The 26,415-nt window shown below is 39.7% G+C and overlaps 1 protein-coding gene across 1 annotated transcript in view; it reads left to right on the forward strand.

Annotated features, from left to right (window-relative positions):
• The window catches only part of ST8SIA6 (ST8 alpha-N-acetyl-neuraminide alpha-2,8-sialyltransferase 6), a 39,918-nt gene extending 24,004 nt beyond the window's left edge, over window positions 1-15,914 (forward strand). The window contains 5 exon segments of the mRNA XM_027695561.1: window positions 2,224-2,368; window positions 4,619-4,731; window positions 5,842-5,934; window positions 8,873-9,345; window positions 13,597-15,914. Of these exon segments, the coding sequence (XP_027551362.1) occupies window positions 2,224-2,368; window positions 4,619-4,731; window positions 5,842-5,934; window positions 8,873-9,341 (820 nt within the window). The 3' untranslated portion in view covers window positions 9,342-9,345; window positions 13,597-15,914.
• The last annotated feature ends 10,501 nt before the right edge of the window (window positions 15,915-26,415 follow it).

Genomic DNA, 26,415 nt, shown 5'->3' on the forward strand with positions numbered 1-26,415 from the left:
GACACAACTGGAGACTGGCCCTGCTGTGGTGGTGTTGGGGCAGGGACTGATGGCTCTGGAGGGTCAAAGTAGGGTCCTGAGCCACAGACAAGATGGGAACAGCCCCAGGGTTCTGGAAAGGGGTAGTGAGGCTTGGTGGTGCCCTCGGGACTTGACAGTGATGTCTGAATCCTCTTATTACCGCAGTACATATTAAGGTTAGAAAGAAAAAGTGTACAAGAAAGAAAATTAAGTGGGCTCCAGTCAAGAGTGGTCCAATAACATCCAGTGTTCCCAGACTTCATCATTTGACTCTACTGCCTCATTGCTCCCTTTGTATTTTTCCATATATTTAAAATAGGATACTATATATGCCCAGGGAAATTGTTTTCACCGTATGGGCACCTCCTGACCTGCAGAACATACTCTCATTCCCACCCTTGTACCTAGTGGTTTTCAGTGACCACTGACCTTGTCTATCCCTTAAGGCTTTGAGCAGGGCAATGGGTATCACTGAATTCAGGGGGTGGAGCAGAATGCAGTTTGTGGAAATCTGAACCCTACTCATTCCTCTCTCAGGATTAGCATTTCCTAGTTACTCTCCTAGTATGGTTATTTCAAATCTCTGCCATCCCAGCACTCAGTCATTCCCAGTTTTCCTCACACATCTGGGAACTTTGTCTTTAAGGAGTTTCAGAGCTCAGTATTCAAAATGGGTTTATGTATACCAGTAAGTCATCTGACTATTGAAATGTTACTCTTTTTTTTCTTTCCTTTGGTATTTTATATATGAATCAAACCAACCTTCCCAACCTTTTTTTTTACCCTTATTTTGACCATTTTTCCAAAAGAAGTGAGACTGGGAGTTATCCCAGACCTGTTCATTCTGTTCCCTATCTTCCAGGAAACATAATGCCTGGGCTCTTCTTCTGTGCTTCATCTCCATCAGAAATAAAATTATATTATTATTAGAATATTTTCTTTGTCTACATTGTTGATAAAGTGAAATGAAGCAACTTCCCTGTGTCTTACCCTATTAAAGCGAGCTTACCTAGGATTTGTCCTGTAATGTTTAACTAGTTCCAACAGTTTGGTTTACTTTAATCACTGAAAAAGTATGAAATAAAACTTTTCTGTTCCTCAGACTCTAACTGATTTTTTCTTCCCAATTAACCTTCATTGTTAGGAAAGGAATTACTATCTTTTCCCTGCTGTGGTATCTTCTTCAAAATTCCAAGCAATTCTATTATAAATGTATATTCTTCTCTAAATTGTCAGTAGTTCTCTTAGTATCTCACCCAATGAGAAAGCTGTGTCTTAACAATTGATACGTAATGTCTGGACATGAACATTTCAGCCTTACAGTCTGAAAATCAGATCCCGTGGCAGCAGAGGAAATGTTGTTGCCTAAAGCAAAATGAATTTCAGTGTTTTAGGTCTGATTTCAAAGGTCTGATGGGGCTTTGCACTGCATTTCACTGTTAATAATGCAGGATATTTGCACAGATAAGATTTTCATAACTTTGGAGGTAACAGAAATTGTAAGATGAGTGATAGTCTTCACTCACACAAAAAGTTTGAGTGAATCCCTTGCACTCTTGCTTATTTAAGGACTTTTGCTGGGTGTTTTGGGGAGCAGCTAGGCTGTCTGTCTCTACCACAGAAGTATCTGTCTTCTTTATGTGGCAGTTGTGATCTAATTTATTTAACATCTCTGATAATGTGCACAGAAAAACTGTGCTGAACAGTTGCAGAAATTAATTATTAATTAATTGGCTTGCAACCATCTAGCTGTTCACCAAGTACTATCTCCAGTACCTTTCATCATCATTTCTTTCATCTCATTGTTTTTTTCTTTCTTCAGCCTTCTAGTTTCTTACAGTCACTTGTTCTATGTTGATTGAAATCACATTGTTAATTTTGGGAACTGAAGGTTCTCAGTGTTTCTAAAATAATCTTAGCAATTAATAATATGGAGGAGATTGACTACAACTTTTTCTTGGTGGGAAAAGGAGACCAAGAAAGAAAAATAGTGTAAGTTCTTGGTCTGATTGGTTTCTGAATATTTGCTGTGAAAATGGACTTGCTCTGCAAAGCAAGTCAAGGGAAATGACATTATAGAAGGTTCATATAGTCTTTTGTTGCTTAGTTAATTTGAACTGGTTTTCATTGATCTAGTTCTCCAGCACTGCTTTCCTACTTATTTGCCTATCTTTGAGCAGGTTTTGTTTGGGTTTTTTGCAGGTCAGAATTAGCTTCCTGCTGTGATGCAATTCACAATTTTATTGCTTCTCAAAACAACAGCCCACTGGGAAGTAACATGAGTTATGAAGTGGACAGTAAAAAGACCATCCTCATTACAGAGGACATTTTTAAGATGCTGCCTGTGGTAAGAACTGTATCTTTACCTGTTACTATGATTGCAGTATCATATATATATATTGGGCTAGTAATAGAGCTGCTTTGATTCCTCTGGAAAAGACCCATCAGACCCTTTTTGCACTTCTTTATTCACCTTGCAATATGTTTTTTTTCAGCCTTCCTCTGCCGTGGTGGAGGCATGGACAGGGTATCATAGATCAGATTAAAGGCAGAGTTGCTGCAGAACACAAGCCCAGCTTGGCAGCCGGCTGAATTCAGGAGTGAATATTCTGAAAATATTTACCTTGCTTTTATCCTTCCCATTTTTAAAGGCATTTCAGTCTGGAAGAACATTTCATATTCTTCATATACCCATGCCATTTCTGGTGCCGTCTTGGCATGTAATTTATGAAAGCTATCTTGGTGGTAAACACAATACAGAATAGAATAGAATAGAACAAAATAGAGTAATTTCAATTGGAAGGGACCTACAACAATCATCTAGTCCAACTGCCTGACCAATTCAGGGCTGACCAACTTAAAGCAAGTTATTAAGAACATTGTCCAAATGCCTCTTAAACATTGACAGGCTGGGAGCATCAACCACAAGCCTATTCCGGTGTTTGACCATCCTCTTGGTAAAGAAATGCTTCCTAAAATCCAGTCTTAACCTCCCCTGGTACGGCTATGAACCATTCCCATGTCTCCTACCACTGAATAGCAGGGAGAAGAGATCAGCACCTTCCTCGACATTTCCCCTCCTCAGGAAGCTGGGGAGAGCAATGAGGCCCCTTAGCCTCCTTTTCTCCAAACTAGACAAGTCCTAAGTCCTCAGCTGCTCCTCATAGGAAATTTCTTCCAGCCCTTTCACCAGCTTTGTTGGCCACTGGGGTGAGGCATTTTCAGCCAAAAACACAGGTTGAGAGAAGGAATCAGACTTTGTAGCTCAGGACCCTCAAAGACATACAAGTTCTTGAGACTAGACAAAGAGGTTGTATTTGGTTTCTCAAAACTAAGAGCACATGGGAGCCCTCTTACCCAGCTCTGGCATTCTTGGTTTGTGAGATCCCAGCTACCACGAGAGTAGTTCTTCCTAATGCTGCTGTGAATCATTAAGGACTTCATTGCAATATAGGTTACAGTGGTTCCAAATTTAAACTTAGAGAGAGAAGAGAACAGTAGTGTTTTATGTGCACATATATGTGCTAAGCTAGCCAGAGTTGTCTGGCCTTTGTGTTCTCCTGCTGTCTTTTCAGAATTGAACAAAATATTTGGGCATGTTGTTTTGTAATATACTGCCAGGCAACATGATGTTTGCCGTTTTCCCCACACTTTTTGTCTTGTTCGTAGCAGTGCCCCATCCTTCTTCTCTTCAGGCAAGCTGATGAGAGAAGGAGGAAGGATAATGCTTTCCATAAGCAAGTCTTGACTCAATCTTACAACTGGCTTTAATTTCTGCAGTTACCCAACTGTTGGTGTCTCTGTTGAATGTCAGTGCTCCCACAGCAGAAGGGGGTGAACAAGATGTATGAAAAGTTTCAGAGGCTGGGATAACAGCCAACTGTATTAATGTCAACTGAAATAGCCAACAATTTACATTCGTTTGCTAGGTTGTGATCTGTGCTGGTTCTCAAGTGGATGCACTTAGCTCCCACTCAGCTTCCCCACGGCAAGACAGCAAGCTGTAAAAAGAAGAGGAGCAGAGAGAGATGAACAGCCAGAAACAGTAACCTCGTCAGTGAGGCCTCACATTCACCATGAGTTAAGCCAAGGCACATCATTATCCTTTTCAACATCTTCAGGTTCCCCTAATTTCAATTTTTTACTTCAAATGTAGTGCGTGATGACACAAGTGCTGAGCGTTTACAAAGTTCCCTTCTATTAGCTGAGAAAGTCAATGACTATATGAAAGCCTGCAATCTGTTACAGTGCAAAGGAAAATGGGTAAAATTTAAGCTATCTTCAGTACAAGCTAGTTCCTTAGCTTTTCAAGGATTCATTCACCACTAGATAGTTTTTATGTTAAGTGTATTTAAAAGATACCCAGTTTTAGTAATCCAGTGTTATTCCCTCAAAGTTCTGATGACTGAAGTAGCAGTTCTCAGTCTGTTGGTGCCTGTTTTTCGCTCTTGGCTGTCAAGGTCTGCCAACCCTGTCTGCCTAAATGGTGAATGCTTTTACTGGGATTTACCATATTAAACCTGCAGGAGCAAATTGACACAAAGAAACAATCAAAAGATTTTTAAGGCATTGTCTGTGTCTTTTTATTTGCTTGCAGTCCTCGCCTCTTTCAGTCTATCCCTTCAAGACCTGTGCTGTGGTTGGAAACGGAGGCATTCTGAAAAATTCCAGCTGCGGAGCTGAAATAGATAGTTCTGACTTTGTGTTCAGGTAAGAGCTGCTTCATCTTACTGAAGTGTGTCGAGTGTTTCTAAAAACTTGGCAGGCTTGGAAGCCTACCAATGCCAGTTTGTAGCAATAAGAAAGGATCTTAAAAATTTTTTCTTTCTGCCTCTCTAAGGATACTACTGCTTCGTAGTTTTCAGAATGCTGCTTCTAATTAGAGAGGAGTCTATACGGATACATGTATGATCTATAATTGCAAAGACACCTTGCGGTGATGTGAAACGTGATCATCTGAGAACCTGAAATTTCTGGTCATTTAGGATCCCTTAGGAGACTGGTATTAAATGCCACATGTTTACACCTTAGTTTGTCTCACTCATGTAATCATTTAACTGTCCTGATATTTGTCTCACCTTCTATTAGACATCTAAAAAATTAAGCATTTAAGTAGGTTTTTTTATCTTGCTGCATAGATTGGGAGAAAATCAGGTGTACTTAGATCATTATTTGGCCCACACTATCAGTAGGAGTCACACTTTGTAGTTCCTACAAGGGAACAGAGTAACAGAAGGAAGGTTCCAGTCTGCTGGATTTTGTTTCCTTTTCTTACTATTGACTACTATTTGGGCTTTTGAAAACTTTTTTTTAAAAAAAGGTCTTTCCAGCTAGATAACTGTCCTAATAAAAGTGGGAAATCTGCATACTAAAATACTAAACTTACTAAGTGACCAACTTTAAAAAAATACTGGGTTTACATTTTACAGAAATCACTGTTTCTGCAATAAGGCAAGTTACACTGTTGTTAGAAGACACAGTAGAAGACTTTCAGTAGAAATGCATTGTTTAGGCAAGAGGTATTTCCTAGCAGATAGTGTAGAGTGTTCATAGACTGGCTCCTTCTGGGATTTTAACTATGCTCCTGGTTTGTGGTATGATTTATAAAAATCATCTCTCTGTGCCCTATTTTAACCATCTGTACAGTAGATTAAATATTTTTACTAGGAGTGCTGTAAACCTTATTTAATATTTGTAAAGTGCTTAGACATCCCTGGGAGCTGATGTGAAAGTGTCATTGCACAAGAGAGGAATTTGCAAATAATAACTGTAAAGCATTTCTGGTGCACATCTGTTTAAGCAAATGTTTCTCAATTCCAGGTGTAACCTTCCTCCAACCACGGGAAGCATTAGCAAAGATGTTGGCAATAAAACAAACCTCGTGACTGTTAATCCAAGTATCATAGCTCAGAAGTGAGTACCACTGCAAATCTATTTCTGTGCAATGGTGTATAATTGTTTGACATGATTTAAATTTTGTCAGAAATTCACTGGGATACCATCATAAGAGCAGTGCATGCAGATTACCTCATTAAGCCTTAGTTCCTGTGTAAAATATGTACTAGTCTAAATGGAAATCTGTTAAACCTGGCCTTATTTGTAGCAGAAAGGAGTCAGCAATACCCAGATTAGCAAGAGCCTGACACAAGTCAACAATTTATGGCAGAGTAAAATTGATGATTGTAAGCCCAAACCTCTTCTTTTTCCCCCCATGACCCTCATGACCCCAAGCATTTAGAAAGGAATTGTAATCATAAATAGGTAATGTATGTCTGACTGAAAATGTATGTCTGATTCTATCGGTAGGACTGTAAGCACATGTTCTTAGCTAATGTGCTTAGAGGCTGTTTTGGTGAAGGCTGTTTCCTGAATGGAGGTCCAGTTTCTGTAATCCATTTTCTCAATCCATATGAAAGATGCTCTTTTTTCTCAGCAGAGGTTTTGGTGGGTTTTTTTCACCTTCTTGATGAAAAGAAAATCTAATAAGGCCAGGTTGACTGATCTGACATCTTCAGCAGGCTGGAACTGCAGCTTATCTATGAAGAGGACTGCTGTGGCATGTTATTTACTGCTTACTGATCTTACTGTATCTTATTGTATCTTATTGTCTGTCATAACTGTATTGTCAAAAAGACAACATCAGGCAAAGCTTTTTTTTTTCACCTTGAAAGGAAGAAGGAAAAAGTACAGTGAGTAGATAGAAATGACTAACAGGCATTTTTCATTGATTTAGGGATAGAATTTCATTTTTTGGAATGAGTACTAACTATGTTAATGCTTACCTGGACCTTTTTGATTTAAATGAAGATGAATTATTGCTTTCCCAAAAATAGATTTAGCTCATTGATGTTAGCAGGGCTGCACAAGAACATGAGGAAGGAAAAGTGTCCAATGACTCAGCATCCTTGGTGACTACTGACCTGATCCGTGATTTGTCTGGGCTTGATCAAAGTGTTCTGCCACAAATGACCTCATTTTTTAGCCACATTAAGGCACAACAGGGTTAATAGGAGTTACACTGAAGATAATAGGAGCTAAACCTGTGTAAGGGTGAAAAGAGATTATAAGAAGACTTTAGGATTTAAAAAATTATTTATTTAAATATTCAGAGAAGACTGTAAATGCTTTGGAAGAAGGAGTAGGAAGCAACTTGGTACCGTTTAGCAGAACTAAGTTGGTTTTGTCTTTCAGAAGACCTATTCTGACATTATGCCCTGTAATTTCTAATTCTGTGTTTGCATACCAGGTTTGTCTGATGTTATTATTGTTAAGGTTAATCAGCATCTGAACTGTGTCTGTCAGGGTGTACGATGTAGGTGAACTCTCTTGCAGAAAAGCACAGTTCTAATGTGTCCTAATGGAGCTGGGCTACACTTCTCCTTACAGTGGCAGAGCTGGAAAGGAGAACAAGACAAAGTTGGGTTGTCCAGGTTTCTAGCTAAGGAAGAACAGACATCTGAGTTCTGTCCTGGGGACCCTTTATGTACTTTACTCTGAGTAGAAGTAGAGAAATTCTTGGAGTAGAGGCCAGAAATTCAGCCTTCAGCCACTTTTCCTAGATGTAGGCTCGGGTGTTTCTTGCTTGTTTTGGCTGTGTGACTCTTGCATGCACAGAGGCTCAGGGTCAACAGGAGGGCCTGAGTCTTTCTCATTCATTTTGTTTCAGAGTCTGGTGATAATGGCACTTTTCTGGGAAGCAGAAGCTGTAAGTTTAAACCCCTTCAGGCTGAGAAGGGCTGTATCACTCCTTGCACGAATTCAGTTGTGCAAGAGGTAACTGATAACTCCTCTGTGAGGGTTTTGAATGGAAATGGCAGTAGCTGCTGTCCTCTGTCTTGAAGTGCTGCGTAAGAAGAGGGTTTGAACCTACTCAAGTTGTGAAGGGAAGTGAAACGAATTTTTCCAGTTTCTGCTGGAGCCATTTGTGAAAAGTGGGCTCTGGTAGCCCTTAGAAAGTGAAAATACACTGCTCAAATAGACAACTCCCTACGAAAGAGGACTCAGTGCTTCGAATCCCAAAGGCGGTGCAAGTACAAGTTCAGGTGATTCAGAATAGTGAGATCTATAGAGGACATGAGTTGAGTGATGCCCTTTCTTGTATCACTTCTTGGATAACTTGTGAATTTCACTGTTCAGTATTTGGGAGCACCAAATTTGAATTATACACTAGTGAGAGCTAAGTCTATTTGCTGTTGTGGACTGAAAGCAGCCGAGAATGAACGCTCTTCATTTGTAAAGTTAGAGCTCTAAGTCTTTCTAGATCTCCATATGTTCCCTTGGTAGTCGAAGCATATAAACAGACATGCCTGTACTTTTAGCTATTTTAAGAGTATATCAAAGGCAAATAAAACCTGAGCACACACTAATCTTTACTGCTCCAACATATATCCTTTATTTCCACCAGGGCAGACACACAGATTCTGAAGAGAGATTATTTTATACCTATTGATGTAAGAAATATGCAGTACATATCTTAGTGCATGTAGGTTTAAATAGAGGAAGTATTAATACAGGGGGGTTTTTTGCATTCTCCTTTGAAATTTCTTAATCAGTTCTGTAAACAGGTCCTAGTCTCATTAGAAGTGATTTTGATCTGCATCAGTAGCTCCTGTGTTGCCAACTCAGTTGCCTACTCACACTCCTGTTTAGTGTGTTCTTATTATACAATAGTCAAATTTTCATAAGTGCACATATGACAACATATAATAGGGTGGTATAAATTTGCAGTATAGACAGGCTGAACTGGTGCAGCAGAGTTCATAACTCGTATATGCCAGTGCATTTGTGCTGTTTTGGTCTGTAATATTTATATCAATAATACATTCCATTCCTAAAATGTTGTACTTTGCAGATACAACAAGCTAAATGAAAAGAAGACAGAATTTCTGGAAAACATTGCCGTCTATGGAGATGCTTTTCTTTTATTGCCAGCATTTTCCTTCAGAAGCAACACAGCCACTTCTTTTAAAGTATATCACACTCTGAAAGAGTTCAAAGCAACCCAAAGGGCAATATTTTTTCATCCCGCTTATCTGAAAAGTCTTGCCCAGTTCTGGAGAACTAAGGGTGTGAAAGCCTACCGATTGTCATCTGGTTTTATGATCACTAGTGCTGCTCTTGAGCTATGTGAGAATGTGAAGCTCTATGGCTTCTGGCCTTTCTCAAAATCCACAGAGAAGATGCCAATCAGCCACCACTATTATGACAACCAACTGCCTAAACCGGGCTTCCATGCAATGCCCAAAGAATACAACCAGATCCTTCAGCTTCATGGCAAAGGCATTTTGAAGTTGCAGTTTGGTAAATGTGAATCAGACTAAAAAGGTAGGTCCTATTCTTACCACATACAATGTCTTTATTTCAGTAATGAGTCAAGGGTCTGCTCTTCCTTAGAGAGATGTTTCTACCTTACACTCCATGAAAGTTGTGTTCCTAAATAAGTGAAAGTTTGGAGCTTTGTAAATAAATATGTATCACAGAGTTGAGAAATGTTTTCTAATTGTGAGCATTAGATGGGAAGCATAGCTAAATACAGATTATCCCCATAAATCACAGTCAGTACTGTCGCCTTATCTCAGATACATGTCTCACCAATCTATGTTTGGTTTGGTATCAGTTCCCAGGAACCAGCCCCCTTTGAGAATTGATTTATTAAAAACATTCACATATTGTGATCTACAAGAGAGGACACCTAATCCTGGCACAGCCTTTCCAGATGCATACAGAGAGCACAGTAAGGATTAAGATTGCTCCATTAAGGAGTAGCATGAATGTGGCCTTGTCTCCTCTTGTTAGGTAAAAATCAGAGCAGTGTGCTCTTGCATTCTGGGGCTGCAGAACAGCTTGTGGGCAGCAGTGAGGAAGCTGCTATACAGTACAGCAGATCTTGCTGAGGATTTTACCTTGAGGCAGTTCAGAATCTGGGAGTTTGAAATACGGGATGAAGTGTCATTCTTTTTCCTCTGTCCTTTCTATCTGTTCCATCCCCCTTGGACCTCTGCCTTCTGTGTATTGCCTCAGAGAAATGCAGCACAGTCTGGCCTCTGACCTTGAGCCAGTTTACTGTGTACAGACTACAGATGACTCTGAAAAGATTTGTCAATGTTTTCAATCTTGATTTGCCCTGTTGACAAAATAAGACCAATTCGTATAAATACTTCTTCCTCTTTTAAGCTAACTCAGAAATTCCTGAGCTCACAACACTGTTGTCAGATTTGCCTTTCAGAGAACTCCATTTTTCCAGGGGGTTCAAGTTAATACAACAGTAAGTGAAGTGTACAATAGAACTGCCATTGTATAGAATATGCTTTAATTTTACTGATGTAATCTCATGACTGTATTACTCAAGTTAAATAAATTAAAATAGCATCATCTTGTTCAAGCCAGAAATTTTAAGTTTAAAAGCTAAGGGCTTTTCTCCTGGCTAGATTCTGAAATGTATTTGAAAATATCCTTTGTTGATATCTAGAAAACATTCTACCAAAGATACATTCACACTTGTTTTATTGTCAGAGAATGCCAAGTTTTAAAATAGCAGATTGCTAGTACCAAGAAGGCACAATTTTATTCAGTTTCAGGGGTTTTTTTAAAAATACAGAACTAAACTGCTCTCATAGATTATTAAAATAATATAAAACCTGTGAGAAGGGGCCTAGAATCCATCTAGTAAATCCGCTCTCCTATTCCGTGGCAAGAGATTACCTAGGAGAAAGTAAATTGTATATGCATGCAGTTTCGTGTGGCAAAAGTATGCTTTTTTACTTGGAAAAAGTTGCAGTATATTGGAAAGGTTAAGAAATACATAATGTATTTTTCTTAGTCACTAAGTTGTTCATACCCAGCAGTTTCCATTTTATTTATTATTCCTATAATATAAATCCCTGGAGACATAACTGTGTAATTTTAATTGCAGTAACTACATCAGCTAAGAAAATGAAAGACAGCTCTTTAGAAATACTTACTCTAGAAAGAAGTAGATAGAAGCCACAAAAATATTTAAGCATCTGTATCTGTTAATTAAATGCTGTCCTTGCTTGACAGACTGAAGATCACTTATGAGGCTAAATTTGCAAAATAAGCTGTAAAGAAAGAAAAATGCCACAAGAAAAATAAGTTGTGCTGCCCTGATTTACACTTATATTTCCAAAGAGAAAACCAAAGAAATTAAATGCTTTCAGTATGAGCTACCATTCTGTTAGTATTATCAACTATTAGAGGTAATTGAAATTCTATAATGACTGTATTTCACTGAAGATAACCTTTTCTAAAAGCTGAACAATCTCCTTTCTCTTTTCAATTTCCCTTTTATGTTCTCCCTGCTCCATGTTCTTCCTATTACTGGGTATCCAAAGGTTCGTTACACCCCTGGGTGCCCATAGGAGGCTCAGGCAGAACTTTTCTCACATATTACTAGGACACAAAGGTTTGTTGCTGTAAATAGGAAGTGAAGGAAGCTGCTCTGCTGCAAGCACCTATAGGGAGAATATAAATACATCCCAATGAATCATTTTTGGCAATATTGCTCCTAAACACCATCCTTACCATTGAAAAGGTGAACTTTTCTTATTGGACAGGGAGAATTGCCATATGTTAGAGCCTTGTAGAGTCCCTCAACCTGGGAAATTCCATCTGCCTTAATATCTGCTCCTGCACATTTATGATCATGCTCAACAGACATGTACATGCCTTCACTACAGTAGGTGCATACCTATCACAAAGGGTAAAATGTAAAATGCAACATCAGCAAAATCTTGAAATGTAGTTAAAATAATGGTCTTTATTATTTTGTATTAGATTACCAAATCATTTTTGCTATGGCCCTGCAACTGAAGGAAGTCTTGTTTGTTCATTGGTTTAACCTGATAAGCCTGAAGGGCATGTCATTAGCTTCAAGTAAACATAGGTTCAAGGAGGGGAAATGACCTGATTCATATTTAAAAATAGAAAGAAAAATCTGATTAGAAAAATTGTCAGATGATAAATTAATCAGACTGACATAAATTTGATTGCCCAGAAGCCTGGTTAAAATGCAGATTTTGTCTGACCAAGAATCCATCAGGTTTTCTGTTTGCTAGGAAAAGACAGCAGGGAAGATAGGTATGTGGGGTTTTGACATACAGAACAGTAACATTAAGCAGCTGCTCAGAGGAGTCAGTCAACGAAAAACACACCAAAAGAAAGAATAAAACTGAGACCCTGAACCTGGGGAAGAAAAATATTGCTCAATTGTCTGAGCAGAAGGACTGAGGGAGGAGAGGCTGAGCAGAGGTGTGCTCATGATTAGGAAGTAAGAACTGCTGAACCTTTGACTGTGTGAGTGTATCTTACCTGGAAAGTAAAAATTAGGTATGAGGCTTTTTAATTCCAACCAGACAATTAAATGCCATCTATTTCTGAGAGAGAGCAGCAGTGACTCCCTCCACTCAAGGTGGAACTAGCAGATCAGCATCCTGTAGAGCAGGGGGCTGCCTGCTTACTTGCACAGGAATTAAGATCAAAGAAGATCATTTTGTTCCAAACTCTGTCAGCATGTGATATTTTTTTAATCTTGAAATTTGCTGCAATCCAAGTAAGTGATAAATACAGTTATACATAACCTATTTATAACAGTAGAATACCAACATGAGCTTAAATTCTGCTGAAATTCTTTTATGCTTCTGGTGTCTCAGTGTAGCTAGAGAAATGTGAACTGCCCCACAGCTCACTTCTAATTACTTTGAGAAAAATGATACCACATTTTAAAATAAGGACTCCTCTAGATTCCTATCAGGCTGACAGATTTCAACCTATCCTTGACTTTAGCAAATATTATCCAGCGTGAAATTATTAGATATGTGTAATATTGAAAAGAAGGTCTTCTGCGATAGCACCCATGCAGTGCAGCTTTTAAGCACACACTTTGCTCATGCATTCAGTGAACGAAGTTAAGCGTTAAGAATAATGTCAGTAATGAAATAAGTGGAGATGGGTTGCTTCTGTTTCAATTAAAACCCACCAAAATAGAAAAATATAGATTAAATCATATTAGAATTTATATTAGATTTCAATTCAAATGAAGAAGTATTTACAGATCTCCAAGGGTTTTGTTTGGTTTTCCACAGCAGAACTATCCTGCTGAAGACACAGAATATTTCAATCTTTAGCTAATTCAAAATATGATTAAGATACTATAATTTAGAACATCTCCATATTCAGATTAGCAGTGGATGTGTTCCCATGAAGATACTGGTTAGACCCAGCCTTGGTTAGCTTAGGAAGCCTGAAGAGGGTGGTGCAGGTGGGGTAGGCGTGAGCAGTTCTGGGGTTATTCAAATGAAGGAGCCCTCCTTCAGAAAGAGCAAGTGCTCAAGCTAGACCAGGCACTAGCCGTCCAGCTTACCCAGGAGAATTTTGTGAGCTGATGATTCTGTATTATAGATCTCACAGACTGACAGTTTGAAATAAGGATGAAAAAGCAGATGCAGAGGGTGCAATGCATACACAGAAGAGTAAGCTATTGGCTTATTTCAAGTATAGCAAGCAGTTTTTCTACTACACAAGGAATATCAATAACATATTTTATTGTTTTAATTCCAGGGTGATGATCCTAAGGAAGACAATTTCTGTATATCTCAGCAGTTCTGTGTTGGATTTGATCTGATGTGATTTTGTGAGCATTAAACTGCATTATTACAATAGGAAATATTTTACACTTGGAGAGAAAAAGGGGTGATTTTTTCACGAGAGACTGCTACATTTATGAATTTTGAGTAATCATTTTTAAAATACAAAGTAATGATTATTTGGAAAATTCTGAAACTCCTGGCTATTGTTTAATTGTAGCAAAGCACAATCTCAGGATGGTGGCAACATGTGACATTCATCATGTTTTGCTTCTTAAAGGATCATTAAAATATTTTGATATAAGATCTCTGGTTTTGTTGGTGGCTGCATGAGTTGGCAGTGAACATTTTCAATTAAGAACTTGATCCTGTAAATACTGACATTTGTCTAATGCAAAAAGTGATGAGAAGAGCTACAAAGGAGTAATTAATTCGGAGCCATGTCATTCTTAGCTAGTCCAAGGCTTCACAGATGATAAAATCCCTCAGGTTAGAGATAGTCAAGTGGTTTATGGGCTTTCATTTTGTGGGCAATAGGTAATGCTGTGGATTTAATGGGCTTTCCTTTTGTGAGCAATAAATGATGCTGTGGATTTAATAGGATCACTCGTGTGAGTGATGTTAATTTTGGGAACACATGTATGAAGGACCACAGCTGTACAGTTATTTATAAACCACTCTTCTTGCTTGTCTAAGGTCCTGTCTAAGGTCCAGTTCAGCTCCAAATGAGGACAGTGAACTAGGTTCTATGCTACAACTCCCAGAGTCCTGGTAGGGCATGACTTTGCACATATTCCTGCCATCCCAGCTCTGTGTCTTGGCTGATACGTGAGATGGAATTTTCATTAGAAAGATGATAGGTACCAAACCTTTAATTTCTTCTATTTCTTTTCAGCTAGTATAGCTCTTATCAATATGTGACTACAGATAAGGAAACTGCAGTAAGCATTATTAGAAGAATGTTCCTCTTACAATCAACCCCAAGCTCTTCTTCTATATCAGGGCATATGAGAAAAGTGACTACATTCACTTAATTTATAACCTATGAAGTTCTTGAGCTTTCAGTTTTCCATGTGGTCCAAGGATACATGTGGAGCAACATCCTGCAGCAAAAGAAAGAGAATCACATTAACATTTGCAGGAGCTGTGACAAGCGATTGTGCCCTAGCTATGGCTGCTTGTATGTTACTGCTTATATGCTTGTGTGTTCTACTGCAGGAAAAAGAAAAACAACAACCAACCAAGCAAACAAAACAAAAAAATTGTAATAACCAGATTCTGTTAAAAGAAGAGTTTCACTGACTTTTTTTGAGTGTCCTTTGAATGCTCAGTTCAAAGATAGTGTCCTTCTCCTCCTTTTACAGCCAGATACTATCAGGTATTTTATTTACTAAAACTCCTTTTGCTAGTGCAGCATTAAATTCCAAATCGACTGATTTAAAGAGCTTTTAGTATTCCACTCCTTGAGGATTATATCTGCAAAATTATTCCCACTTAAATGAATTGAACTTTATAAAATAAGGTTCAAAAAAACCTTTTGAATTGATACTTCATAAGAGCATTACTTTAGTGTTGTAATATTTGAAAGCTTACCTTGCAGCAGTTTTATAATCACATAAACACTCCCAAAAGTATTAGAATCAATCATTATGGTTACAGGTCTGTTGGTTGAGACACATTCAACATCTGGATCCATTTCCACGATAATGATATCAGAAGCCTGTACTACTCCTACTCCGGCAGAAGTGTCCATAAATCCTGGTTGCAAGTATCAGCAGTAAAGTCAATTTCCGAAAATAAGGGGTTTTAAAAAATATATAGTGCTTTGGGGCATTGACTGATGGCACTAATACACGTGTGAACCTCTGAATGTCAGTAGGGCTTTTCACAGAAACAAAATAGCAGAACTGAGTCGATGGGTCCATCTGCGTTACCAGCTGGTGACTGAAAGAGGCGAGCACAATAGTTTGATTCACTCTGATCTGTTCTGGTTCCAACACCACACATCCACATTTTTTCTTCACCAGCAGTAAGATTTTTGTCATTTTCTGGCCACGGGCACCTGCTACTCATGTGTAGAGAGCTGGCTGCTGCAACAACCTGTATCCATGTTGTGTTATGAATGGTTGCCTACTGCAACATCCTAGTTATAGATCAAAGACAAATTTGTTCCCAGAAGAGCTCCTCCTATGCCATAAATCACTCACATGGACTGCCCCTGAGTGTTTATAGCTGGAAGCTGTGCAAAGTGATGTAGTTGTCCTTTGGGTGATACAAACAGCCCAGGTTGAGGAGAAATATGTCATATTTCATACAGAGAGACAAAGGCACACCTGTGTTCAGGTAAGAACTGTAGCTTATTCCAGTCTAGTGTAGCGCAGTGAGATGATCTTGGCAGTTAGTCTTGGGGAAAATTCATACATCTTTTAGAGGTTCTTGCATCTGTAGTATCCAGAACAGTTCCAAGTGCTCCATGTGTACATAGAGATAATGCAAAGGGCCTCATTTATTGCTCAGACTAAATTCAATTAAATACTTGGCATGAGTAAAGGGACAAAACCTGCTTGTGTGAAGTAGAAGATGGGGAGAGGAGAAAGTGAAATTTATTTGCAGCAGAGACACTTGTTAGTTAGCACCATATTGCATTATCTCCGTGAATAAATCTAAACAGTGTACCATGACACACCATGAAGAGGTGAAGTTGCTGTGTACCTGTACTCTGTGCAGCTATGATATTTAAAACACACATGTACTGGTAACTGGAAAGATTATTGGAATACATTTTAAGAGAGGTTTAGCCAAAAAGAAGAAACCTATTCTAGCTTCCTTGATGAGAAAAGATCTTAACTGAAGAAATGTGATGTAGCACTCAAATGAGAGCAAATGGAAAGCTCTGTAGCATGGACAGACACTTTGACTTTTTAGCACTGTTTCCACAAAGTTTAAACTTGCCATTGACCTGAAGACCTGATCTTTCATACTCTCAAAGCCCTCAGTGATTTGTGTGGAGCACAGGACTGATAAGAAGTGCACAGAGGAATTGTTAGCCTTTCTTACCCTTTTCTACAGAATGCTCTTAACTCCTTTTAGAATAAAAATATGCCCTGTTGGGCTTTAGATTAAGAACCTCAGGCCTTACTCCAGACATGAAGTTATTATGAGATGTTAGTTGCATCCACTTTTCTCTGCAAGAGTGCAGACCTCATACTCAGCTTTATTATAGCTACCAGTGCTGTGTGCTTGGTGGCTGGATCGTGTTAATTTGTGCACAGGCTGGAAAGCTAATAGTGGCATTTCTGTGTGACAGGGTGCAGTTAGATTGATCAAGACTTGCTGAAGTACACTCACTGTGGGAAATTATATTTTCCTGGGTAGCTGAATAAATGATCTCTCATTTATTTTACATCTGTGCCAGATTAATGTTGAATAAATGGATTTTGTATCTGGCTTGGAATGTTTATGACACTTTTGCAAGACTGAGCCAACTACAGTTTTGATTAGGGATTCTTGTCCAAAAGTTAGGAAGGACCTTTCAGTTCCCTCTATTTCACATGAGGAATATTCATTTTTAGGGTTTGTGGGCCTCCACTGCTGTCACATGCTGTGGAATGAATATTGAGATTAAATGGTTTTCTAAATATAGAGACACTGACAACATGCTAATAGTTCCATTGTACCTCTGCAGAGGCTGACAGTGTCCTTGCACATGACTGCATCACAGCATTATTACATTAAAGCCTGCTTGGCTGCTTTTATTCCTTCTTCTCCCCTTAATCTCTAACGTTGCGTCTTCCTTTAGGATCCAGTGCTGCCTTGAGTTGGTTTCTTGTCTTCCCCCGTGGAGTACTATTTAGTCCTGTTTGGTGTCTATTAGGGAATTTGTATGATTATGAATCAAATGCTGCTATGCTTGCAGCATAGTAAAACATACTTTAAGTGACTTGGTTTACACTTCAAGGAAGGCAACTTGGTGGGATATTCATGTTGCCTAGCTGGAGGTGCTAAATTTGGTCTGTACCTGCATGGTGACTTAAACTGCAATGCCTGGCTACACAGTCCAGTCCTCATTCTTGTGCTGCACCCCTTCCTTTGTGCTGTCTCTGGCTCTTGCCTGATCCTACACTGAGCTGTTGTGGCACACTGAGATGGCAAAACCCTAACATGGCAACAGAAAGAGAAAATTTGTTCATGCTAACAGAGCCAGGGGAATTCAGACTCAAAAGAAAGGAAGGGATGAGACCATGCAGGTGGGATCGTAGGAACACAACAGGGGCCATTTGTTATCTGACAACTGTTGGGCAGGTCCAGTGGTTCCCTGAGAGCTTGGTCAAGTGCAGAAGTCAAAATCTCTGGGGGCCTTCCTGGTCAGAAGGGAGAGATGGGCTCTTGCAAGGGGGGATCGCAGCATGACGGCTGTTCTGGTGGGCAGGAGCCCGTCTCTCCCTGTGGTGCCAAAAGGTGATGAAGGTACCTACACTAAGGACTCTAGGTGTCTACACTGCTTGATTATTGCTCCCCCTTCTCTCTTTACAATTACAATCATTTTAACAAGCTGTTCACCGCTAAAAGATTCAGAAATGATAAGTATAAAAAATTCTCAGTTCACTGATGGTAAACTTATATAAACTTGCTTGTTAGTCAGCATGCCTTTGCTGTCAATCACTTCTAATCCCAGCATCTCAAACAGCATCTGCAGAGAACAGAGCTGCACAAAGTCTAGAGAGTTTGAGACCAGTTACTCTCACTTTGATTCTCTTTCCTTTGTACAGTAGTGAGATGACTGACCTTAGCACCATGCTTGAAACAAGATGAAATTGTCTGTCCTGTGTGATTTGGGAAAGGAAACTAAATTATCTAGGTGACCTAGAACCCTCTGTGGCTCCCAAAATTAGTAGCAAAATATTCCTGCTGTTATGCATTATTTGATTTTGTTCAGCGCAAGTATCTGGATAAGTTAATTGGTCTGGGTTAATTGGTCATGTACACCTTGAGCCTGCACAAACTCTGTGATGGAGCTACAGCCTGACATAGCAATCTAGGTTTAAAAACATTTGACCTAGAGATCTTTTTTTGTCCTGTCACTTGCTGACCTGGGACAAATCTGTGGAGGGAGATCCTGAATATCCGTGCAGCAGCTTCTCCAGGGACCCTCAGGTCCACAAAGCACACATCCACTTGTGTACAGGAGTCTGTGTGAGATCAAGCCCAAGGAATATTCTGTGGAGTGCTTTATTCTGAAACAACTCAATCTAAAATAGCTGATAGCTGCTTGTTGCACACGCTGGAGCAGCAGACTTCTTGCATGTGAGCCCTTTAGTTAAATGTATCTTAGTCTGAAATATTCAAAGCCAGGTAATCCTTTGCCTTGTGGTACTTCAGCAGCTGGTTTCTTTAATCTCTAGGTCCTCTAGCCAGCAACACTGACAAGGGGATGTGTATTTACCATAGAAATCCAACTTTCTTTATTTGGAATTCTGTCATTTTAGGCAAGAAAATTATCCTTCTCTGAGTTTCAAAGGCTGCTGATCTCTCAGGGTAGCATGGGGAAATCCATTAGTTTTTCCAGCTACAGCATACAACAAGTGGGCAGATTTATATTTATTAAGCTTTGTTCCAGATTTTCATAAAGTGTTTCTTAATTGGCTCAAAATTATCATTATGATCAAGTAGAGCATGAAACACTCTGCAGCATGCCACTAAACAAAGGAACTATTGCTATTATTTAGTGGTCTCCTTTCATAAAGGCGCATTTCACAGTACCTTCCTGTCCTGGGAATGCCAGCTCACCAAGGGAATGACCCTGGGTTACTGGGTTATCGTGCACTGGTCCAGCTGCAGTAGCAGCCTGTCAGTATGCTCTTGGTGTCAAGCAAATTCCAGCAATACAAGAGCTTAACGTGGTGGGAGTACACCAGCTTGAGTTTCCTATAGACCAGGGAGTAAATGTAGTACTGTGGTGTGTGATAATTGAGCTCACATCACTCTGTGCACAAACAATAACTGCCCTTTGGTGGCAGGTGTTGGCAAATACTAGTTTAAGGATGAAAAGAGTCTGGCTGTGTAATACAAGAAGGAGTGGCATCCTCGTGTTGCAATCAAATGAACAGTCAAGTCTGTCTCTTGCTAAATCCTGATGTACCTTCAGCAGTACGTCAGTGTTTGTTGCTACACCTAGTACTGCTGTGTCTCATCTTTTTTCATCCCTTTTCTCCAGTGAGGGAGAAAACTCACAATGCATGATGGAAGTATTTAATGATCCCACCATGAGTTCATGGTATCAAGGCAAGAGCCCATCAGAATGAATCATGCTAAGGGTGGTGACAGGATAGCCTACTCTAAGTCAATATTGCTGGTTTTAAATTCCTCACTATTCACTTTAGTCCCTGATAAGAGGAGATTCTTCACAGCAAGCCTGTAGTTCAACAACCTGCTAGGCTTCTCAGCTCTTGGATTGGCTGTGATGTATTTCCCTAAAAACACCTCCTCCTTGGTGTATTTATTGTCATTGCTTACAATGCAAACCCATTCTTAAATTCTTGTGACATTGAAGTATAACAGCTAACATTTCTGCATGTTTTATATGCACATTTTATATAGTAGCTTCATATGTATTCTTCATATTAATATTCTTGATACTCTTTTCTTTGAGTGCCTAATTAAAATTATTTTAAATATTCCTTATATTTTATGCCACCAGAGTAAAGTGTGTGGGAAGTTACATAATGTCACCTAAAAAACAGTGATGAAAGTCAAAATAATTTTAGGGGTATCTGACTGATTTCTGGAGGAGTATTTTCGCTAGTCATTTGGACACTTGCTTCTTAGATTTACCTTTCTAAGGTGGGTCTAAGAGGCCACCTCTGCTTCTAATTTAGTTCAAGATCTGCAAGTGAGAAGACAGGTGAATGGAGATGTCCTGCACAGGGCTGCTCCTAAGGGATGGCAAATGTGTGGTTTTTCTTTTCAGAGACTTTTCCATGTGTCAAAATGTAATTCCATAAAGTTTCCATGATAGCTTTTGCCCAGAGGTTTCATTGTCTCTTAAAATGTGTAGCTCCATTCTTTTCAGTGCAATTATCAAAGCAGAGCTTATTCCCCATGGAGCTGGTACGATTGTGTTCCTCCACATGCTCCAAGCTCTGTGTGAAGCTGCTAGTGTAGGCTCTGCTAATGCTGTTCCAAAAAGGTTCATCAAATTATCTCAGTGCTGAACTTAATTTATGTTTTCAGATGTGAACTTGATATTGTCCAAGTAGAATGTGTGCAGCCTAATATAGAAATGTCTCTGCACAGGGTTTAGGAGGAGGCAGGAGCCCCTCAGCTGTGTGTGTGCTTTTATTACAGAAAACCAAGATGAATTTGTATTGTTGAATCATCTGTTACAGCTCATTTAATTTGTACTTTGTTTTCATGTTTTAAGTGCCTGATGATTTTTTGTCAAGGAGGCAATGGTTTCACTGTTATAATGCATACTTAGAATTCTGTACTTGTTACCTGTTCTGTAATAGAATATTTTTGCAATTTCTGTTTGGAAATAAAGACTTATTAGGCATAATTGTGGGGATGTTTTTCTTTTGTGAATTCCTGTGACTAAACAATCAGAAATCAGTCTTCTGAGGCAGCAGCACAGAAAATGCATTAGTCTGATTCTTCTGCAGCAGTATTAGCAACTGACAGTAGGAAGGCAGACAGTTCCTTAAAATTGTGCAAGGAGAAAAGCAAACTGTGCTTAAAAGCAGGTGTAGGGGAGGGGATTGGGGCACTGGTGCATGTATAAGTATCTGTTGCTTAAATAATATCTCCGTGTGATTTCAGTCTTTTCTGTTCTTGAATGGCAACACAGTCAACCATCTTCTCTTGTTACTTCAAATGACTTGAAATACTTTTCAGAAATTATTTATTGAAGAAAAATCAAATGAGGAAAGGAACCAAACAAATTGAAAACTATCTCTAAAAATAACTGAACATTTTGAAAACAATGATTAATGGAAAATGTTAAAACCAGTGATGCAAAAGTTTTTCATGCAAAATACCATGAATGCCTGTCTGATAGATGTGTATCTAGTAGATTTCTACACATGTTTTAGTGGCTTATGTGGGTTTTTTTTCTCAATATATGTTTTGGTCACATACACAGATACTTACAGTGAACGAATTTCAAACAGATAAAGTTCAGAGAAAGAATTTTCCCTCCAAGCACTTACTTTTTACTTTTGGACAGAAGGCAGCCGTATAACTTCTGTGCTTCTTACTGCAACTTCTCCAAATAGAAGCTGACTGCCTCATTAAATCAGGTCAAATATGTACATGCAGCTGTTTTGTGAGGAGGACTATTATCCTTTAGGGCCCTCTAGGGACTGAGCTGCAATTGGCAAATTTTATTGCAAACAGAACAGAGGGCTAGAACTGAAAGCTTTTATTTGGCCTCACAGACCATCAAGTGGCTTCTGCCCAAAGATTAAGACTGGATCTCTGTGGCCTCCCTCCTTCCCATAATGTATAAGTCTTTTACAGATGATCAAAACCAAAAGGTTTCTTTTGTTTGTTGTGCTGACACCTGGAATTGCATATCTGAGTGATGCAGATGCAAATGTGTGCTCATATTCAGAGCAGTTTCTAAAGCAGAAGTGTGATTTCTGCCTGGAAAGTAGGTGTCTTAGATTGAGCTTAGCCATCTCAAATATTTATGAACAGCCAAATGTTGACAGAGCAGCACTGCCTGGTGATCAGAACTGCTTGGTCCAAATACAGAATAACTGAGTGCTGCCCTAGACAAAGCGTTGCCTTTTCCTCATCTCTTGCTTAGAAGGGGAGCAGTCTGGGAAAAGCCAGCTGGGCAAGAGGAGAGTGGGAGGGAAGCCGCTGTGTACTGAGGTTGTACCTGTCAAGCAGTTGTTGTACCTCCGGATTACACCAAGCACGAACTGTTCTCCTAGAGGCAGAGCATCTCCCATCAAGATGGCATTCCTGCTGTGGAAACACATGGTCACTGGTGTTAGAAGGGCTTAAGAAGGAATGTTCCCATGAGCAACGATATTGTCCAAGACCAGGTTAGGTTTTCCTCTTGGCTCAAAATACTGTTAGGCAAAACGTGTCATGTAAAGATGTTAAAACATGAGGGCACTGGGTTAGTCCAGGAGAAGAGAACGGCCAAACTCCACAAGTTGAAAGCCATGCAGTGGACTAGAGAAGCTGGAGTCACAGCCACAGCACAGCCAGCGGCTGGAAAAATACACATATGGGTTGAGGAAGTCATCAGAATTTTAAAAACTGAGGGAAGATTGCCTCCTTCTCACAAATCTCAGTATGCCCATGTTCAGGTAACTACATGTGCCTGGGTTTTCAGATACACGACTAAGTTTTAGCTTGCTTCTCCCATCCTGTATCAAGTGTCTGTGTCATTCTCACTCTGCACCAGAGCAAATTAATAGTGAATAGGAATGTTAAGGCCTCATGGCCTCTGCAGACTGATAGATGGAACCATCTGGTTAATGGAGGTACCATAATGAAAGCATTAGTTTTTAAGTATAGCAATGCAGATCTTTTATCATGTAAGGGATAAAAGAGAGAGCCCACTGAGGACTGAATTTAAGCTGCTGTCTGTTTTCTGCAGCACAGGAAAGGAAGGCAAAGCTGAATTATTCCACGAGCTCACATCCTACCACTGTTGTTGGAGTGGATGTGCTGGGAAAAAGATATAAGCATTAGAAATGGAATAACTTTCATCTTTGACATTACTTTTATTAGGTAATTTGAGAGACTTGTGGGGCAAAAATAATCTGACTGAATTCTAAGTGCAGTTCTGCTTGTGTAACTCCAAACCTGCAGGGACATCTTTTTAGCTTTTAATCTTCTTTGTAAGGACAAACATTGCTCTGGTATTACATGTGTGGAGTTTTAATGGAGTAAAATCACTCAGAAGAGGTCCCTCAATTCAAACTGCCCCTCTAATACTGATACTTCCCCTTGAACAATATGCATTGTGCAAAACCTGCTGTAAGCCCAGGCAGGACCCCGGGAGTGGGCTGCAGCCCCCTGCTTTCTCTACCCTCTAACAAAACACAGGCACAGCTCCTGCCTGTGGGCTGCTACTGACCCCCACCCAGCCCTGTGATGTGCCTAGCACTCCTGCCAGGAATGTAGCAATGATGGGTCTGAATCACCTGTAGGAGAGAAGGAGTTGAGGCAGGTGGCAGCATGCTGCCTCAGTAAATGTCCTAAAGCTGGATTGTGATATAAAAGAGAAGCAAAAGGATTCTTACCCTAGATAGATTTTAAATTAATTGGTTCTCTTTTCAAAAATATAGGATTTTTAAGATCTCCAGATTAAAGCTGGGTCTCCATCAAATGATGGTTATAAAATAACTTCTTTTTAAAAAGCCAGACATGTTGAAGCACAGAATGGGCCAGAGTGAGAGGCAGAACTAGCAGATGTGACACAGGTCTACCAGTGTCCTTGGGCATCTCACCTTGCTGTAAGGCTGAGCAAGATGGCAGAAGGAAATAGCCTGAGATTCGTCTCACCAACCAGACTCCAGTTCAAGGTAGGGAGATTTGTATGCCCAGGCCCATGGTCCGTAAGTACAGGAGGCTACTACTTTTTATATAAATTTCTACATCATAAAAACCTACACTTATTAGATCAGTCCCAACATTCCTGTCCTGCACTTTCCCAATCTACACTGAATGTTTCTTTTACAGTGCCTTAATCATAGAGCTCTGAACTCTGTTGGCCCTATTCACTCTGCTGCAATACAGATAATAATTTCTAGAATGAAATCTCTTTTTCTGAATATATTTAGCATTTTTTAGAAGAGTCTAAAATAGAAACTCTAAGAACATTAACTTAGAGCACTTTTCAAGTTCATCTTACTTGCAGTCCATTAAAGTGAAGTGACAACTGAGGTATGACATGAAGTAATTATACTGATTGTGTTGTATATGCTCTGCAGGAGCTGAATGATTTGCTGAGGATATTAATTTCAAAAGTCAGACAGCAAGAGATCAGATGAGATGAAAGATCACTGCAAAGTGACCTCAGACCAGGGGAAAAGAAAACGAAGAGGGGGTAGTGTGGCCCAGCTGAGGAGTTCAGTGCTGTACAGTCTAGCAGTGAACTGAAGAAGATGCATTCTGACACCAAAGGTGGTTTCCATGGAACTGAATGTAGGTGTCATCACTGCAATTCAAAGTCACCACTGTGGGTTCCCTTTATGGTCTTGGTGAGAAGTGGAGTATAACTCATCTGGCTTGTTTTAGGTGTCTACATTGGGATGTGATAAATCATGCCCTAGATTCCATGGTTTATGAAGAGAGTGTAGAGTGACTAGCTGGGCCACCCTTTTCAGTGTGCTGGCTCATAATTCAGTGTTCCACCCTGAGGGACTATGGAATGGGTGAAATGCAGATACAACCCCAGACTGAGCTACCATCTACCCTATTCACACAAAGCTGTGAGCAGGGAAATAGTAACTATATAACATCACTTAGAAATAGCATATGATGAGATCAGGTTGATAAGGATTCTCTGAAAGAGAATAGGGATAGATTCACCTATGTGAATAACAAACATAGTGAACTTAATTTCTTTGACCTCTAAAACAATTTTCACGGTCACAAAAAGTTAATCAGAATGTAAAAGCTCTTTATCAAATGTTCACAGAAATCAGCATTGGATTTATATACTTGAACTGTTGTGCAGCCCTGAATAGATACATTAAAAGTAGTTTAATCCGATTGTACTTTGGCTTTAGCTTAGTTCAGCAATCTAGCAATGCAAGTAAAACTGCTTTCACTTAGGGATTGTCACTGCTTCACTTGGATAAATTCATTAGTAAAGCATAAAGTAACTGTGAGTCTGCAGGACTTTGGTTAAGCCATGGGCTAAATCTTCCTGAGGGAACCAAAAACTGGAGGTAATAGCCAGTTCTCAGTGTAACACAACACTATGAAGAGGATGTCATGAAGCTTGACTGGGCAGCGTAGTCCTTGAACCTGGATATCCAGACTCAGAGAAAGGTAAGCAGTGGTAAAAGCATGATTCTGTGCAGGGACCCCCACACTCATTATGTTCCGCACGGCTTCACCTGTCATTTGCCAGAAAAAGTGTCAAACTACTTTAGTTTCACTAAAGTTTTGACTTGGTCAAGAAACAGTGTTGTGGCACACCCAGACCAAAACAAAAGTCTGTAATCATCATAGTTATTGTTGCTACTGACTCATGGACTTCATGGAAAAACACAGGCAGTCCCTGAGTTGAAGGCACTGGGCTCAAGGGCTCTGAGCACATGTCCAAGGATCCCTGGTCCCTTGTGGTTTTGGCTGCTCAGGCTCAGCCTGTACTGAAGAAGAGCCTGGCCCATACAGGCTGCCCCATACAGGCTGCCCCATGGTAACCATCGGGGCTGATACAGCTACCTTCTGTAGTGAGAAACAGGCCCTTTATCCCATCTATCACAGTGTTCTTATGCCTTCACTGACAAAAGAGAGCCAATTTGAACAAGAGGTTTAGTTTTTGGCATCAAAAACTAAACTTGCTCACTGATTAAGGTTGAATCCTTGCATGGTACCATTAACTGCATCAGTCCAGCATCAGCCTGTGCAGCACAGGAACCATCCACAGGTGATAGTGAGAAGGAATGCCAACCAATTCATGGCTATCAGGAATCTTTTCTCTCTTTCCGTACAGCTGGAAATGAGGTGAGACATTGCAGTTAATAGGGAAGGATGCCTTTGGAGAGATCTTTTCGATCTTCATGTAGTGAAAGTAGACAGCAGTCCCCAGATTTCTCCA

Source organism: Neopelma chrysocephalum, unplaced genomic scaffold (genome assembly GCF_003984885.1).
Source record: "Neopelma chrysocephalum unplaced genomic scaffold, ASM398488v2 Primary Assembly neopelma1_102, whole genome shotgun sequence".
Classification (NCBI taxonomy): Eukaryota; Metazoa; Chordata; class Aves; order Passeriformes; family Pipridae; genus Neopelma; species Neopelma chrysocephalum.